Raw genomic sequence first — 17,714 nt, forward strand, 5'->3', positions numbered from 1 at the left:
TAGCAAAATTACAGTTATGAAATAGCAATGAAAATAATTTTATGGTTGGGGGTCACCACAACATGGTGGCCACGCCCACTTGGTGGCCACGCCCACTTGTCAGCCACACCCACTTGGCCACGCCCCTGGCACCCGGGGTCACCACAACATGGGGAACTGTATTATGGGGTCACGGCATTAAAAAGGTTGAGAACCACTGGCATAGAAGCTGGCAACTCTGTGTAGTGAAAGAGATCTGTTTTGATTTACATCAGTACTTAATTCGTTTTTTGCATCTGTCTTTACACAAAGGGAAAAAACAGTCCAGCCTATAAAAAACAGTACTGTAAAAAAACAGATTAGAAACACGTTAAGATAGGCAAGAAAATGGTAAGTGAGCACCTGTCCACCCTAGACAAGTTCAAATCACCAGGACCAGATGGATTACACCCCAAGGTTCTGAAGGAACTGGCAGATGTGATCTCAGAACCACTGAACTATATCTTACAAAGATCCTGGGGCACTGGGGAACTATCAGAGGACTGGAAAAGAGCTGGTGTAGTTCTCATCTTCAAAAAGGGGGAAAAATGGATCCAGAAAACTACAGACTTGTCAGCCTGACCTCAATACCTGGGAAGATTCTGGAAAAGATAATCAAGCAACAAATGAAAGAATACCTAGAGCAGGCATGGGGAACCTTGGCTCTTTTATGACTTGTGGACTTCAACTCCCAGAATTCTTGAGCCATCCATGCTGGCTCAGGAATTCTGGGAGTTGACATCCACAAGTCATAAAAGAGCCAAGGTTCCCCACTCCTGACCTAGAGGCAAACAAAGTCATTACCAAAAGCCAACATGGGTTTGTCAAAAACAGATCATGCCAGACAAATCTTATTGCATTCTTTGACAAGGTGACAAAATTAGTGGATCAGAGGAATGCTGTGGATATAATTTACTTGGACTTCAGTAAGGTATTTGATAAACTAGACCACAACCTACTACTTGACAAGATAGAAAAATGTGGGGTAGACAGCATCACCACCAAATGGATTCATAGCTTTCTGACCGGCCGTACTCAGCGTGTGGTCCTCAATGGAACTGCATCTACATGGAGGGAAGTGTGTAGTGGGGTGTCCCAGGGCTCTTTTCTGGGCCCAGTGCTCTTCAACATCTTCATCAATGATTTGGATGAGGAGATAGATGGGGAACTCAAATTTGCAGATGACACCAAGCTGGCAGGAATAGCGAACACTCCAGAAGATAAGCTTAAGATACAGAAGAATCTTGACAGACTTGAACATTGGGCGCTATCTAACAAAATGAAATTCAATGGTGAAAAAAATAAGGTTCTACATTTAGGCAAGAAAAACCAAATACACAGGTATAGTATAGGTGGTGCCTTGCTCAATAATAGTAGCTGTGAGAGGGATCTCGGAGTCCTAGTGGACTATCACTTAAATATGAGCCAGCAGTGTGCTGCAGCTGTCAAAAAAGCCAACACAGTGCTAGGCTGTATTAATAGAGGGGTAGAATCAATATTATGTGAAGTGTTAATACCACTTTACAATGACTTGGTAAGGCCACAGTTGGAATATTGCATGCAGTTTTGGTCACCAAAACTGTAAAAAAGATGTTGAGACTCATAGAAAGAGTACAGAGAAGAGCAACAAAGACGATTAGGGGACTGGAGGCTAAAACATATAAGGAACGGTTGCTGGAATTGGATATGTCTAGTTTAATGAAGAGATGGACGAGGGGTGACATGATAGCAATGTTCCAGTATCTCAGGGATTGCCACAAAGAGGAAGTCAAGCTATTCTCCAAAGTACCTGAAGGCAAGTCAAGAAGCAATGGGTGGAAACTAACCAAAGAGAGAGGCAACCTAGAACTAAGGAAAAATTTCCTGATAGTTAAAACAATTAATCAGTGGAACATCGATTAATCAGCCTCCAGAAGCTGTGAATGCTCCAACACTGGAAGTTTTTAAGAAGAAACTGGACAGCCTTTGTCTAAAATGGTATAGGGCAGGGGTGTCAAACTGCCGGCCATGGGCCGGATGCGTTACGCCAAAACCATGCCTGCCCCATTGCCGGCAATGGGGAAAAAGTCATGACACGTCATGTGACGTTGCGAGTTTGATACCCCTGGTATAGGGTATCCTGTCTGAGCAGGGCATTGGACTAGATGACCTCCAAGGTCCCTTCCAACTTTATTGTTGTTGTTGTATTGTACTTTCACTGTAGGGATTTTGTGTTTTATATATTTGCTAAGAAAACTCTAGTTTTAATTTTTCTTAATTTCTGATAAAAAAAATCTCTCTTTTTCTACTGAAAGCTCTTTTCACTGTTTTTTTTTTTTTGAGCTCAATTTGTTATGGTACTTTTCCTGTCTTAGAGATGAGCTGTTTGTGACTGGCTGTAAAAGATAAAAGTTTTACTACTCAAATATTTTGGACTATATTAGAATATACTCAAAATGCAAGCAATATATCAAGACAAAATTTATTGGTAAAGCTGATTTTCTGATTTACAAGTTCAGCTTGAAAATTTGAATAAAAATCTTGATAAAGTAACAATGATTTTAGAAGATAGTAATCAGACACAAATAATAGCAATACAACAAGATTTACAACCAGATGGATTGGAATGTAACTCACTGCTGGTAGCCCTGAAAGATAAGGCTGGGAAAATACAAATAGATTAGAGGACTCTGAGAAAGGCATGGATTGTAAAGATTCAAAGTTGATAGAAATGACCAGTGATGAACTTGATTTTTCTAAGAAGATTGAGGGAGATTGGGGAATGGATCTATTGTACCCAATCAGAAAACAAATGTTGAGATGTTATCTTACAATTTATAGGAGACTTTTTTTTTACAATAAATTATGTAGAAATACACACTATAGAGACTTTTGACTTTGGGGAATAAAATCCAATTGTTAGAAAAGATCCCCTTTAATATAAATCATCGGTCTCTCAGCAGCTTCAGACAAATTTTAAAATGAAAATATTTATCTGGTGAAAATAGCCATATATTTTCTTTTTTGCTTTCAGTTTTGTTAATTTGCAAGCTTAATCATCTCTGCAGCCCCTTTCTCAGGGCCATTAATAGAAATATTGAACTTCACAGAGAATGTTTTATAACATCACGGTTTTTCAGGTTTGATGCAGATCCATTTATGAGTTGGGCTATAATAACAGAATCTGGCAAGTATGATTGTGCTATACCTACTCCTTTCTTGTACTCTTGTGAATTAGGAAAGTGTCAGACTCAGCTGCTTATGAATGCTATCTGCCTCTTGTGGACTTAAGATATATTTATCTCCTTGTTGCTTTGGTAATAGAGTTTGCATGTCTTTTAAATTTATATTTAAGATTTTTTAATAAATAAAAAAAGGAAATGAGAAAGAAATAAAAAAGTGCAAGAAATAAAAAAGAGACCCCCCCTAAATTTAAAGAACTTATGAATGACTTTTGACATTTTAAAGAGATAATTTACTCTCTTATTAGCTCTCTTGTCTCTTAGATGTTATCCAAGTCCCTTCAGCCCCTCATTTAACCTACCTCTTTCTTAATTTTCAGACCCATTAATCATCATTTCATTTTTTTCCTTCTTTCAGCAAAAAGTCCATATAAATTTTCTAGTCTGAGAAAAGTTTTGTTGTTTTTTTCTCTCTGACCAAACAGCTATTTGCTCTTTTTATGAATTCTGACATTTTTACAATCCATTATTCCAGTAGGGGAATTTCAGTACTTTTCCATTATTTCGCATAGAATAATCTTACTGCAATTACCTTGTACAGAATAAATCTACTATGAGTCTTATTCATTGTCCATAAGTCTCAATCAAAAGAATACTGATTTCTTCACAATATTATTCTTTAACATATTTTTTCCTTATTGTGTGATTTTTTATTCACAACTTCTTAGCTTCCTCATAAGTCACATGCATGATATAATGTTCCCTCTTGTTATTTTCATTTCCAACATTGGTTTGAAAAATCTTTGTACATTTTTTATAATTTCTTGGGTGTGATATACCAATGATACATCATTTTATTTTAATTTTTTTTAATTACGGTACAGTAGAAAAGTAATACCAATAGAAATGTAATACTATCATCCAGGTCATCATAGATGTTGTACAAATACCAAAGTATTTGTGAAAGTTGTGAATGCTCCATCATTGGAGATTTTCAAGAAAACATTGGACAACCATTTGTCCAGAACAATATAGGCTCTCCTGCCATAGACAAGAGTTTCAACTAAAAGACCTTCAAGATCTCTTTCAATCCTATTTTTCTATGTTCTATTGTGAGAAAGATAGATTTTTTTATTTAAGCAGGAAAATTCAGGTGACAAGTAATAATAGGCATTAGTACTTGCTAGAAGTCTTTGGGTATCCTGGAAGAGCCAGAGGTGTGTGCTGTGGCTGCCAAAAGAGGCAATGCAGTTTAGGCTTGCATCAACATAACAACAGTGTCGAGATCATGGGAAATTATAGTACTGCTTTTTGTTTCCCCAGTTAAACTATATCTGGAATAGTGTGGCTAGTTTGGATTGATACAATATTAAAAGAATACTGAGGAACTCATAAGATGGCAAAAAAAGAATGAAAAGCATAATAAGGGCATATAGAGTAGTTTAGGAACTTGTATGTTTAGCCTAAAGAAAGAAAAGCCAACGGCAAACCTGATAGCAGTCTTCCAAGATATGAAGCCTTGTCACAAGATAGAGGATAGGGATTTATTTTCCACAGTGAACAGTCAAACCAGAACCAATGGATGGAAGTTTTATAGAGGAGATCCAATCTTGAACTAGGAATGATTTTCTTAAGGGAGAACTTTCCTCTTTCGGTTGTTGGTGATCTATCATTGGAGGCTTCCAAGAAGATTGCATTGCCATTTGTTGGAGATAGTCCAAGGACTCCTGCCCTGTTAGGGGCTTGAGCTAGAATACCTGCAAGATCCCTTCCAACCTACTAATTCTGTGAGAGAGGTTGAGTATCACTGCAGCCTGAAGACATTAGAAAATACAACGGGCATCACATGATGAGATACAGTTCTAATCAATAGCAATGAGTCCACAGCTTCTGGTGGCGAGGCGCCGCCAAAGGAGGCTTTTCTTCAGCCTCCAGCCCAGGACTGCGTCAAAGCCGACAAAACAGCGCGGATCAGCTGTTTTGCGGCTTGGAACTTTCTCCCCGGGCAAAGGGGAGAAGGTGAGTTTGGTCTGGATAGGGGTTGAGTTCCTTAGTCCCCCCAGGATCGCTCCTGGGGGGATGAAGGTGAGAACTCCCCCGGAGTCTGGACCTCTTCTCCGCAGCTCGATGTGTCTTCGTTCCTTGGAGCAAAGCCAGACGTCGCCGCCACTGCTGCTACATTGTATTTGCTTGTGAGTAACTTTTGAAACAGACGGAACCTGACCGGGGATTTTTTATTTCAGTTAAAATGTGACTTTAACTCGAAGATTTTATTGGGATTTTTGTTACTTGTTATAAGTGAAAGTGACAAGAAAATGGCCGCGGAAGCATTCCTTTTTTTTTAACAAAAGGAAAACTTTCACTTTCTTTCCGGTTGTGGATGTATTTTAAAGGACTTTAACTTTTTTTATTTAAAGTCAAGCTTTTTAAGTTTATACTTGCTGTGGTGATTTTTAAAAAATAATTTGGCAGAATGGCTTCAAAACATACTGTTCCTGCGTTGCCTAAAACAGCTATTTCTTCTCCTGTGGTGCAAATTCAACAACAGAAACCTAGATCTCCCCCACCAACACCTCCTCCTTCCATTACACTTAAAGATTTACAAGAGGCTTTAGCCAAGTCCTCATTGCAGACTCTGAAACAAACAGAAGAACTTTTGGATAAGAAAAATCAGGAACTTTGTGAAAATTTATCACATATTTTTCAAGGACTTGCAACTCATATTGATCGTGTAGAGGGACGAGTGGATGAATTAGTGGAGAAAATGGAAGGAACGGAGGATAGACTTGAAAAGGTAGAGGAAGGAGTGGAATTTTTTCAAAATGACATGGTAATGTTACAATATAAACAATTAGAATTTGCTCTGAGAATCAGGGGTCTTAAAGAGGACCCACAAGAGAAACTTAAAGAGGAAGTTGTTACAGCTTTGGCCCTGGCATTGAACTGCAACCCAGAGGTGATTTGTGGATAAATAGAAAAAATTTATAGAGTGAACTCCTGGGTTGCACGTCAAAGAAATTTACCTAGAGATGTGGTTGTTTATTTTACCACAAGAGTACGTCGTAATGAAATTATACAGTTCTTTTATCAGCAGAGATTTCAAATTGCCGCACAAGATATTATACTTTTAAAAGAAATACCTTCTAAGATTTTAAGAAGAAGAAAGGACTTTACATTTTTGACTCAGGAGTTAAAGAAGCGGCAGATACCTTTCAGATGGGAAATTCCTTTGGGTATTATATTGAACTTTGCAGGGACCAGACATAGATTAAACTCTGTTCAAAGAGCCAAAGATTTTTATTTGTCGGTCCTGAAAGCTGATACGTCATTATCATCGACATCTAAAGCACAGGAAGATTTGATGGAGCAACTTGTTGTGGAATTGCCTGGGGCCATGTCATTATCGGTAGAAGAGCCTCAGAAGGAGCAAAGGATGACCCGTGCCGCTTATAGGCGTAAAGAGAGAGAGCAACAAAAAGAAACAGTCTCTATAACATATCCACAGCCTTCGGAGCCAGTGGGAGGGGCGAGGCCAAAGAGATCTGCAGCGATAGACATGCAGGGAATGCTTAGCAAGCTTTGTAAGCCAAAAGATGGATAAACGCTGGAAGTGAGACTTTATTATGGAAATGGAAGAAATTAGTTTATTATATGTTTGTAATTGATAGTTGTTTTTTTGGTTGTTTTTTTTTCCGAAAGATGTAAAAAATTAAGATTGGGATTTTATTTTATTTTTCCAGCTGTGAAGCAGGAAGTATTGACTTAAGATTTTATTGAAAGTATAGACCGGAGAGGGAAGAAAGTGAAGGGAAAATTTAAGTGTAAAATGTAAGAAAAAAATTATGTAAAGTTTAAATGTTGAAGGTGGATAGATTATATTTAGAAATATGGAGTGATATAGTTTTTGAGTAGATATATTGGTTTTTAATTAATTTTAATTAATTTAATTGCCTTATTAGAGTTAAAGTAGGTATATACTGATAGCATTATATTTGTTTAGTTAAATTGTAATTTAGATCTGGAATGATGTGTTTAAATCCTGTATTTGGTTCCGGGAAGCTCAGGGGGGGGGAAGGGGATTAGGGGTATCAAAAAATTGATGTATTCATATGTTATAGGTAAATAATAATTATATAAGAGGAGATGCTCGGCTGGTATCCCAAATTGCACTCGAGGAAATGGTGAGGAAAGGAAGAGGGGGGATGTAGAAATGGGAAGGAGGAAGGAGGAGAGGTTGTGGGCTAGAGGTAGGAAGGAAAGGAAGGTGGATGAGGGCGGAGGCAAAGCGGGGACTGCCGAGCGTTTCCGATAATGTACTGAGTTGGATTGTTTTTTCTGTTTGTGTATACAAATGCATCATATTACTTATTGTTTAATTATAAAAATTAATAAAATTTTATTTAAAAAAAATTAAATAGCAATGAGTCCACTTATGGTAAAGAGAAGTTGTCTAGTCAATCATGGATAAAATATTTATTTAAAAGACAAAAGTTTCTCTATAAATTTCAAAATATACCTGTTTTGTTATATTTGTCATCCATCTTTACATAAGGAAAATATGTAATAAGCTCTTCATAACCTATATATCCTATATATCTCATTTATCTCATCCTACCTTTGCATTAAAATCTCCTAAAAATATCAGGTGTGAACAATCTACCACACATGCAAAGTTCAAGCTAACTTTTTATTATATTCTGCCTACAATACCGAAATCTCCCCAACTAGCAGCCTTCTCTTGGGAACAAATAGATAAGACTTCAAAGAACTTGGGGAGGGGTTGGTCCTAGCCCCTTTATGGCTGTGCAGTGACTCTAGGCTCATTGCAATTGAGCCCTCCTCTGTAACAGGTTGAGTGTTTCCTAACACAGAATAATTGAAGGAGAATTAGAATAATCTGGATCCAAGTAAACTACAGCAAAATGCAATTCCTACCACATTATATCTGAAGCCCCCCATTTTTAATCTATGCATTAATTATGATAAAATACTGTCTGTGGCCCACCTCAATTTTGAGGTACAGAAAAGCTAATGTCTGCCAAAAATTAATTTTCAGGATTTAAGCTGCTCAGAGAGTTATTATGTTAGCAAAATAGAAACGAATCAGAAGCAGGAATTACCTGAAATTATCTGTATCTCATCCTCTGATATTTCCTCACTGTATCTTTAGTATCATCTTGGTAAATTTTTGACAGCTGATAATATATTGCCATTATTTATATTACAATCACATTGTCATAATATATATATATATATATATATGTCATATACACACACAGATTATTTTCTCCAATCTCATTTGATGCTGCCCCATATTTTTCAGTAATTTTATTATCTCTGCCTTGTATCTCTTTCATCTCCAATTTAGTTTTTTAAGATCTTGCTATAAATATGCCTCTATTTAAGTACAATGCTTCATATGTCTGAGTAAACTAATCAGTGAAAGTTTAAACTTTCTTAATCTTTAAGAGAATACAATACTTTTTGTAGCATACTTGTTCCTCTTAGAATTCATAACTCACTAACATTTGTCTTCTCTGCATATTAACATAGGCTGCAAATTGGGTGAAGCCTCTGATTTTATTGTCCGTCAAGGTACTCTCATCCAAGTACCATCTTCTGTTGGAGATATTGGGTGCTATAAAATTTGCACGTGTGGCCAGAATGGTTTGTTAGAAAATTGTATGGAAATGTATTGTGTTGATCTCCAAAAGTCATGCATTGTTGGAGGGCAAAGAAAAAGTAAGTACTAATCATGAGAATTTTTTATAACAAAAGTTTTAAAATTCTGCAGACTACAAAACTAATTCCAATTAAAGCCCTCCTAGCAATGATCTCCTGTCTATTTTTCACAAATTTTCCATGCAAACAAATATTTGTTGTATGTATCATTCAGTTTTGCTGAGATTATTTTGTACCAATTTGTTTGTTTTTTGCAGAATTCTATAATACAGCTAGTCCTTGACTTACAACAGTTATTTTAATGACCCTTCAAAGTTACAACGGCATTAAAAAAATGACTTATGACTATTTTTCACACTTATTACTGTTGCAGCATCCCCATGGTCAGACAATTTACATTCGGATGCTTGGCAGCTGGTTCATATTTATGCCGGTTGCAGTGTCCCAGGGTCATGTGACCATCTCTTGCGAACTTCTGACAAGCAGAGTCATTGGGGAAGCCTGATTCACTTAACAACTGTGTTATTAATTTAACAACTGCAATGATTCACTTAACAAATGTGGCAAGAAAAGTTGCAAAATGGGATAAAACTCACTTGACAAATTTCTCATTTAGCAACATAAATTCTGGGCTCAGTTGTGGTCATAAGTCATTGACTACTTGTATTTCTACAGTATGTAAATAATAAAGTTAATCTAAAATAAGAGTGTAGTAAAATAAACCTTAGCAAATAAACCATATGTAGAAATTTCATTCAAAATGAAAATCAGTTAAATCTAGATAAAACATGAGAATTTTTATTTTTAAATTTTAGCTGCTAATCTGGAAACCCAATTATAAGTCCATCCTGAATTATTTAAGCTCTTTGGGTTAGGCTTGTCACATCGGCATGGTAGAGTTATTGTGAAAAAAATGTAGGAGAGAATGCTATCTACCCTACGGTGAACTCCTAAATAAAAGATAGGGTATACATTGAATAATATTTTTTGGCTGCAAGGGCAATATTTCATAATAATGATGTATATATTTAAGTAGTTATAGTAATATATAACTATATAATATACAATATAATATACTATATAATATACAATATATAGTAATATATTTCTTTTATTTTAAGGCCATGGAACATCTTTTAATATAGACTGCAATGTCTGTTCATGTTTTTCTGGGAATTTGATATGCTCCACTCGTCAGTGTCTCAATGAATTAAGTTCAGATGATGAACATCACCTACTTACAGGTAGTGTTTTTAAATTTTAAGAAACTTTGAAACTTATCAGAAGCATTGTAATGCTGAATTTTGGTTTTCTCTGATGATACTTTGCCTAATATTTCGTGGGACAATTTTTTATAGTTTGTTTGCCTTTGGATTTATTCAGATTGCCGATACTGAAGCAAATGTTTTGGGCAATATTGCAGATTGCATACAACATGAGATAAATGAAATTCAAAACACACAGTTCTAGGGAGAAGAAAATTATAAGAATGTTAGGAAGCTATTATAATGTATTTTTACAAACTTGTTTAAAAAGATTAATACCACTTGATATAACTATATTTTCTAAAAAGAAAGAAATGCTGTATTTAAAATGGAAAGATTGGGCAGAAATGCAGTTGTTAATACAAATAAAAATTCTGTACACTGTCTACCTTCCTCATATTTAAAAAGTAGTGTTTCCATTGAAGTCAGTCTGGTAGATTTTTTTCCATTGATAAATATAACATGTCCCACATAGGTTTTTGTACATTTGTATCTGTATACATGCTAGGCAGAGGTTCACTTCAAAAAAGAGAGGAGAATAAAAATTAATATTACTTGATTAAAATTCATTTCCTGCTAAATACACTTTGTATAAATTAAATGATCCTCACTTACAGATGTAGATCAAAATAATTCTCTGCTCATAAATTCCTCACACACATAAACAAACAGAAAAATAAAGCTTATTTGCCTGCAATAGAATTGGGCAAGAATATACCGTGTTTCCCCAAAAGCAAGGCCTACCCCGAAAATAAGCCCTAGCTTGATTTTGGGGGGCAGTCCTACCCTGAAAACAAGCCCTAGTTTTGGGGCAAGGCACACACCTAAAAATCAAGGGGTGTGTGTGTGTGTGTGTGTGTCTCTGTGTGTGTGTGTGTGTGTGTGTGTGTGTGTGTGTAGAGCTAGCCCATGTGCCCCGCATCAACTTACCTGATAGACCTATCCTCGCCAGCCCACCTTCTGTGGCGTCTTCTGCAGCCAGGCCTGCATTTCTCAGTCACAGGCCTTTCCAGAAGGCCACTGCAGCCGAGAACTGAGCTACGGATTCAATCCATAACTCAGTTCTGCAAGTCCTATGCAGCCAAGAACCGAGCTATGGACTGAATCCATAGCTCGGTACTCAGCTGCAGTGGCCTTCCGGAAAGGCCTGACTGCGAAATGCAGGTCAGAATGCAGCCACAGAAAAAGTGGACTGGCTGGGTGGGGCTGTCAGTGCCAGAGGTGAGTGGAAAAGATATCTCCCCCTGAAAATAAGACCTGGTCCCTCTTTTGGAGGGGAAAAAAAAAAGACCCGGTCTCATATTCGGGGAAACATGGTATCTATGCATATTCTGTGGCAAGTTTACTTGAGCAGAGGTTGATTTTGTTTCAGGGATGGATCTATTTAACTTGTATACCTTCCATAAGTAACAATAGACTGAAAACCTTGAAATACTGACTTATTTTTTCTTTCTGTTAACAAAAATTGAATAGTTCAGTGCAGACTCTTGTGCTAGCCTACAAATATAAGAAATCTATTTCTTCTTACTCTATAGTAGATTCAATAGAATCTAGTAGCTGTTGCTCCTAGATAAATATGATTTAAGTCCTCAATCCATAGATAAAGGAGTCTCTCACTGTAGCTGTGCATTCTCTTTATATGAAAGATAAGTAGAGGCAGTGCTAATATGCTTATCCCACCCCACTTGAAACTTTCTGTTTCAGCCATGTGCTTTCATTATTTGCATACACTCCTATATATTCATACAGTAGTCCTCGACCTACAACAGGTTGCTTAGTGACCATTTGACGTTATAAATGTTACTTGTGACGGTTTCAAAGTAATGGCGGCTGCAACACTCCCACAGCTATTCATTCTTACGAACAATGCTGCAGCATTAAACAACTTACCTGTCCCTCTCCACTGGGTCCCTGCAACCACTCATCTACCCAGTGGAATCAGATGGCTATAATGGGTGCAAATCTCGCAAGCCTCCAGCTTCCTTCAGACCCAGCAAGCAAGGGGAGATCAGGGCAGATGGAGTTTCTAAACTCCAACAAGAAATAGGAGGTGAGAGCAAATGGAATTTGCAAATTCTGGCAAGGAAGGGGAGATCAGCCTCTGGTGAACAAGGAGGGAACCCACCCATTGACTTGTAGGACTCAAGCCTGCTCCAGGAAATACCCAACTTACCTTTCTGTTTTTTCAGCTTATGAAAGAGGTACCTGACCCAATACAGGATCAGTTTCTTACAGATTCATGTCAGACTCCTTCTATTTTGCAACAGGTTTTATTCTCTTGATACTATAGAGTTTTTTTTAAAGAGGTGCCAGAAACAAATGGAATCTTCTTTAAAAAATGGAGCATTCACTTAATGAATGTCATGCATGTGACTATAATGGACAGGCTCCATTACAGTTGTATCGTGAGGAAAACCTGTATACTCATTCAGCAGTGTCTACTTCTGTTATCATATTTTTATCCAATGTAAGATAATTCTTCCCTCAGATAATTATTTAAGGGACAAACGCCTCATCCTCCTTCAGAGAAAAATAATGAATCGATTTCTATAGCTGATGTAGATATAGTCAACATCCTAACCAAGGTTTAACTTTTTCAGGTCTGCCATGTAACTGCGCTGATCAGTTTGTCCCAGTATGTGGTCAGAATGGACGTACTTATCCAAGTGCATGTGTAGCACGTTGTGTTGGGCTACATGATAATCAGTTTGAATTTGGGTCCTGCATTTCTAAGGATCCTTGTAACTCTTATCCCTGCCCTAAAAATCAGAGGTAAATATTTAAGAAAATCTACAGAAATTACTTTTATCTTACTTAATTCTGGTTTACTGTTAACAGAAAAATATGAATTGTAGTAGTTTATATAATAGATATCAGTGTTATATAAACTATTACAATTATTTTGTGTCGTGAATATGTAATATTAAAACTTGAATTTTGAAAGAAAAGTGTCACAAAAATGTGATATTTAAATCCATGTGTTAATTAAAATGGAAAACAAACTTTTAAAAGTTCTTAAACATTGCATGTGTTTGCTTTCATGAGTTTAAAGATTTGGAAATCAGGATTAAAAGGCCATTTCTTGTTGAAAGAATCTCTTGTCAATGACTCAATTGTCTTCTTCAGTTTGATAAGTAGATAACTTTTCTGTCGGAACACTAGAAACTTTATTAAAAAGGAAGAAAGGAACAGCATATTGAGGAACCAATTTGAGTGATAATCTACTACAACTCTCCCAGTATCTAATCACTACAACAACTGGATGAAAAAGGACAGAAATTATTAAAGTTCAGCTATCTAGATAGTGCCCTAATGTCATATTTTCAGCAACTAAACTCCGATCAACCTTCCCCTTCTCCGATAACTTGAGAATCACTTTATGTTCCAGTTTAGATATCCAAATCAATTACAGCAGTATCTCCAGATAAAATTAGGGAGCAATCAAGAGTAGAATATTTTACTCCTGAGCAAACTGTTGAGAGGCTAGGGAAGGTCTAAAGGAAGCTTATGCTACAGGACTTTAGAATTTATATAAGTGTACTCAATAACCTGTTTGTTCCTGTGTAACTCCCCATGTTTATGTATAGACATTATAAGTTTTCCTCATCCACAATAAGATATAGAAAAATAAACAAACCTTCTCATTAATTTGAGGATTATGAGAGCCAGTTTGGTCTAGTAGTTAAGGCATTGAACTTGAAACTGGGGGACCATAAGTTCTAATCTTGCCTTAGCCGTGAAAGCCAGCAGGGTGCCCTTGGGCCAGTCACTATCTCTCAGCGCAGCCCACCTCACAGGGCTAAATCTCACCCCATGTTGAGCCACAGAAACGGTTCCCTTCTTTTATATTCCTCTGATGAAGCAATAATTTCTTTATCACAAGCGGTCCTGGGAGTTTTCATATTCTGGCTTATAACAACAGAAAGAAGCAACTTCTCATCAGTTACAGTAAAATTAAACAAATTGCTTCCTTCATTGTTCCAACCATAAGTCTTAGAAAGTTAATGGCTTTGATGTTGATCAAGTTATAATTAAAATACTAAGATGTCTCCTTTCAAACCTCAGCAATCTCAGATGATGTAGCACAAGAACATGGTTCACCACTGAGTGCCTGGCTTGAAACCCACCTGTTCTTCTCTAAATAGGCTTTGGTTTCAATTAATTCAGAAAGGTTTGGATGTAGAGGTTTTGCATACAATTTGCTTCTCACTATCAAAACAGACTGGTCTATAGTCAGTGGATCCCTTCTTTGCACTTTTCTAAAGTCTCAAAATCTTTTTTGTAATATGGTGACCAAAATTGGATGCAGCATTCCAGGTGTGGTCTTTCTAAGGATTTATAAGCAGTACTAATTCTTCATGTGATTTTGATTCTATGTCTCTGTTTATACAACCAAGGATTGTCTTAGCTTTTTTGGCTGTTGCCGCACACTGCTGGCTCATATTTAAGTGATTGTCCATTAAGATCTCAAAATTCTTCTCATAGTTATTGTTTTTGAAGCAATTTTTCTCCTAATCTGTACTTATACCTCTGGTTTTTCTGCCTAGATGTATAAAACCTTTTCTCCACATTAAATTTCATGTTGTTGGATAGGGTCCAATGTTCAAGTCTGTCAAGATCTTTTTGGATCCTGAGCTTGTCTTTGGAGATGTTGGCTATTCCTGCCAGCTTAGTGTCAGCTGCAAATTTGATGAGTTCCCCTTCTATTCCCTCATTTAAGTCTTTTATGAAAATATTGAAGAGTACTGGGCCTAAGACAGAACCCTGTGGCACCCCATGGCTTACTTCCCTCCATGTAGATGTAGTATCATTAAGGACTACTCATTGAGTAGGGTTTATCAGCCAGTTATAAATCCATCTGGTGGTACTTGTTCTATCTCAGCCTATAGCCGTCCTTGTTAAAGGTACAAGGACCAAACCCCTGTTGATAAAATAGGCTGGAGACTTAAACAAAACAAACCCCTTTTAATATGGGTGACAAACCTGACAAATAGTCCAGAAACAAAAGCAGCAAAACACCCTCCAAATGGAGGAAATAGTCCACATGAAACATGATGCAAACAGAAGAGTAGTCACAGGCAAGACGAACAGAACAGGATCCCATGAAGTACTTTGCAAACGGTTGCCTTCAGCAACCAGCACCGCCCACACCTCCTCTTTTTATATAGCAGCCCCAAGGCGTTGCCTCTCAGTGCCTTCTCCTTTTTCCCTGGAGTTGTCGTATTGACTGCTGCTGATTTACTCTCGCTAATTGCCGGCATGTGCGAGCATCAATTAGCATGTCCATCAGGTGTGAGTCCTCCGAGTCTGACTCATTCTCCTCACACAGCTGAGCTTCATCAGGAACACGACTGGAGGGCCCAGGCTCTTCATCAAACCGTGAGTCTTATAATTCACTAGAGCCTCCCTCTGACCCTGATGGCCCTTCAAATGCCTCCTCCACCTCCTCCTCAGATTCCTCAGACTCAGCTGTTGGGAACACAGGCTGGCATGGAATCATGACACTATCCCGCACCGCAGGGCCCTTCCCCCGGGTCTGCCGATCCGGATGCGGTCGGGATGGGAATTGGTCATGAAAGGTGGTCACCAAGGCAGGAACATGAACGGTGGTCTCATCCAGGTGAACTCCTCCGGTCCGTAGCCTTTCCATTCAATCAGATACTGGAAGTGGCCTTTCACCCAACAGGAGTCCCGAATGCTGGCAACCTCGTACTCGGGAGCACTGTCTCCATCACGTTTTTCCGGTGGGGGAGGTTCGGCTCGGCGGAGTGGACACGCCGGTTGCTCAGGGACCAACAGAGAACGGTGAAAGACCGGATGTACCCGCAGGGAATGTGGCAGAGTTAAGCGATAGGCGACTGGATTGATGACAGCCTCGATTGGGAACGGTCCTACATATCGGTGGTCTAACTTCTTGGCTGGCCGGGTTGACGGTATGTTCCTGGTCGACAGCCATACCCGATCTCCCACTGTTAGTGGAGGCGTATCCCGCCTCGACTGATCAGCCTTGGCCTTTTGTAATCAGCCTTGGCCTTCTCCAACTGTCGCTGCACCAATCGATGGATCGCCTGCAACTCTGCCATGTAGTCGTTCGCTGGTGGTACCGTTGCATCTAGTGGGGAAAGAGGGAAAAACCAAGGGTGATAGCCCACATTGGCTAAGAATGGTGTCATCTGCATGGAGGTGTGCTGTGAGTTATTGAACGCAAACTCAGCCACCGCCAGATAGTCCACCCAATTGTTCTGCTGCTGATTGACATAGGAGCGCAGATATTGCTCCAGGATCTCGATGACCTTCTCGGTCCCTCCGTCAGTTTGGGGATGATGTGCGGCCGAGAGGCAGATCTTGACATCCAACGCCTGCATCAACTCCTGCCAGAAACGGGCTGTGAACTGGGCCCCTCTATCGGACACTACCCTATCAGGAAGGCCATGCAGCCGGAACACCTGCTGGATGAACATGCGACCGGTGGCGCGGGCAGACGGCAAGCCACGGCATGGGATGAAATGCGCCATCTTGGTCAGCATGCCCACCACCATGAACACCGTTGTGAATCCAGAAGACGGGGGTAAGTCCATCAGGAAGTCCATGGACACAGCCCCCCAGGGTCTTTTGGGTGTCGGCAAGGGCTGCAGTAGTCCGGGTGGGGCCCCTGTCGCTGACTTGGCCTGCCTACATGGGATAAAAGATGAGACGTAGGTCTGGATGTCGTGTCAGACTCGGGGCCACCAGAAGGTACGGGAGACCAAGTTCAGGGTCTTGAACAGGCCAAAATGCCCTGCCGCCGGATTGTCATGACACTGGCTGAGGATGAGTCCCCTGAGCGGCCCTCCAGATACATAGAGCCGATAGTGGAGGAGTCCATCCATGACTGTCCATGGGGAATTTGGCCCCACCTCCTCCTTTTGCTGAGCCACCCACCCATCCTGTTGCTGGGCCTCCCGAATCCAAGCCCGTACATCTATCGGCTCCCGTACCGCAGCAAAAGACTCGATAGGGAGCACTGTCCTGGGCAGAAGCTTGTCTTCTGCTCGGGAATATTCGGGCTTCCTTCACAGAGCATCCGCTCTTTGATTGTGACCGCTGGGTATATACGTCACCCGGAAATTGAACCTCGCAAAGAAGAGAGACCACCGGATCTGGCGTTGGTTCAATTTCTGAGCGGTCTGCAGGCTTTTCAAATTCTTATGGTCCGTCCGGACCTCGATTTGATGACGCGCCCCTTCCAGATGATGCCTCCAGGCCTCGAACGCCACTTTAATGGCCAGTAGCTCCTTCTCCCAGATGGTATAGTTGCGCTCTGCTGGATTCAATTTCCGTGAAGGGAAGGGAAGAGGGCACCGCCGGGCGTCGTCGCCCGGAGTAACACCGCCCCAGTGGCAATGTCGGAGGCATCCGCCTCCACGACAAATGGCCGTTGCGGGTCAGGATGCTTCAGGATGGGCTCCATCATGAAGGCTTCCTTCAAAGCCTGGAAAGCCCGCTGTTCTGGAGCGTCCCACTGGAACCGAGTCTTTTTCTACAGGAGCTGAGTAAGGGGGGCTGTCATGGTAGCAAACCTGGGGATGAAAGTCTGAAAATAGTTGGC

The 17,714-nt window shown here is 39.5% G+C and overlaps 1 protein-coding gene across 1 annotated transcript in view; it reads left to right on the top strand.

The window, feature by feature from the left end:
- Nucleotides 1-13,052, top strand: part of RECK (reversion inducing cysteine rich protein with kazal motifs) — a 267,919-nt gene extending 254,867 nt beyond the window's left edge. The window contains exons 14-16 of the mRNA XM_029286596.1: nt 8,733-8,921; nt 9,983-10,105; nt 12,727-13,052. Coding sequence (XP_029142429.1) covers nt 8,733-8,921; nt 9,983-10,105; nt 12,727-12,902 — 488 coding nt within the window. The 3' untranslated portion in view covers nt 12,903-13,052. The remainder of the gene's footprint in view (nt 1-8,732; nt 8,922-9,982; nt 10,106-12,726) is intronic.
- The last annotated feature ends 4,662 nt before the right edge of the window (nt 13,053-17,714 follow it).

Source organism: Protobothrops mucrosquamatus, unplaced genomic scaffold (assembly GCF_001527695.2).
Source record: "Protobothrops mucrosquamatus isolate PMUCROS unplaced genomic scaffold, P.Mucros_1.0 scaffold_217, whole genome shotgun sequence".
NCBI lineage: Eukaryota > Metazoa > Chordata > Lepidosauria > Squamata > Viperidae > Protobothrops > Protobothrops mucrosquamatus.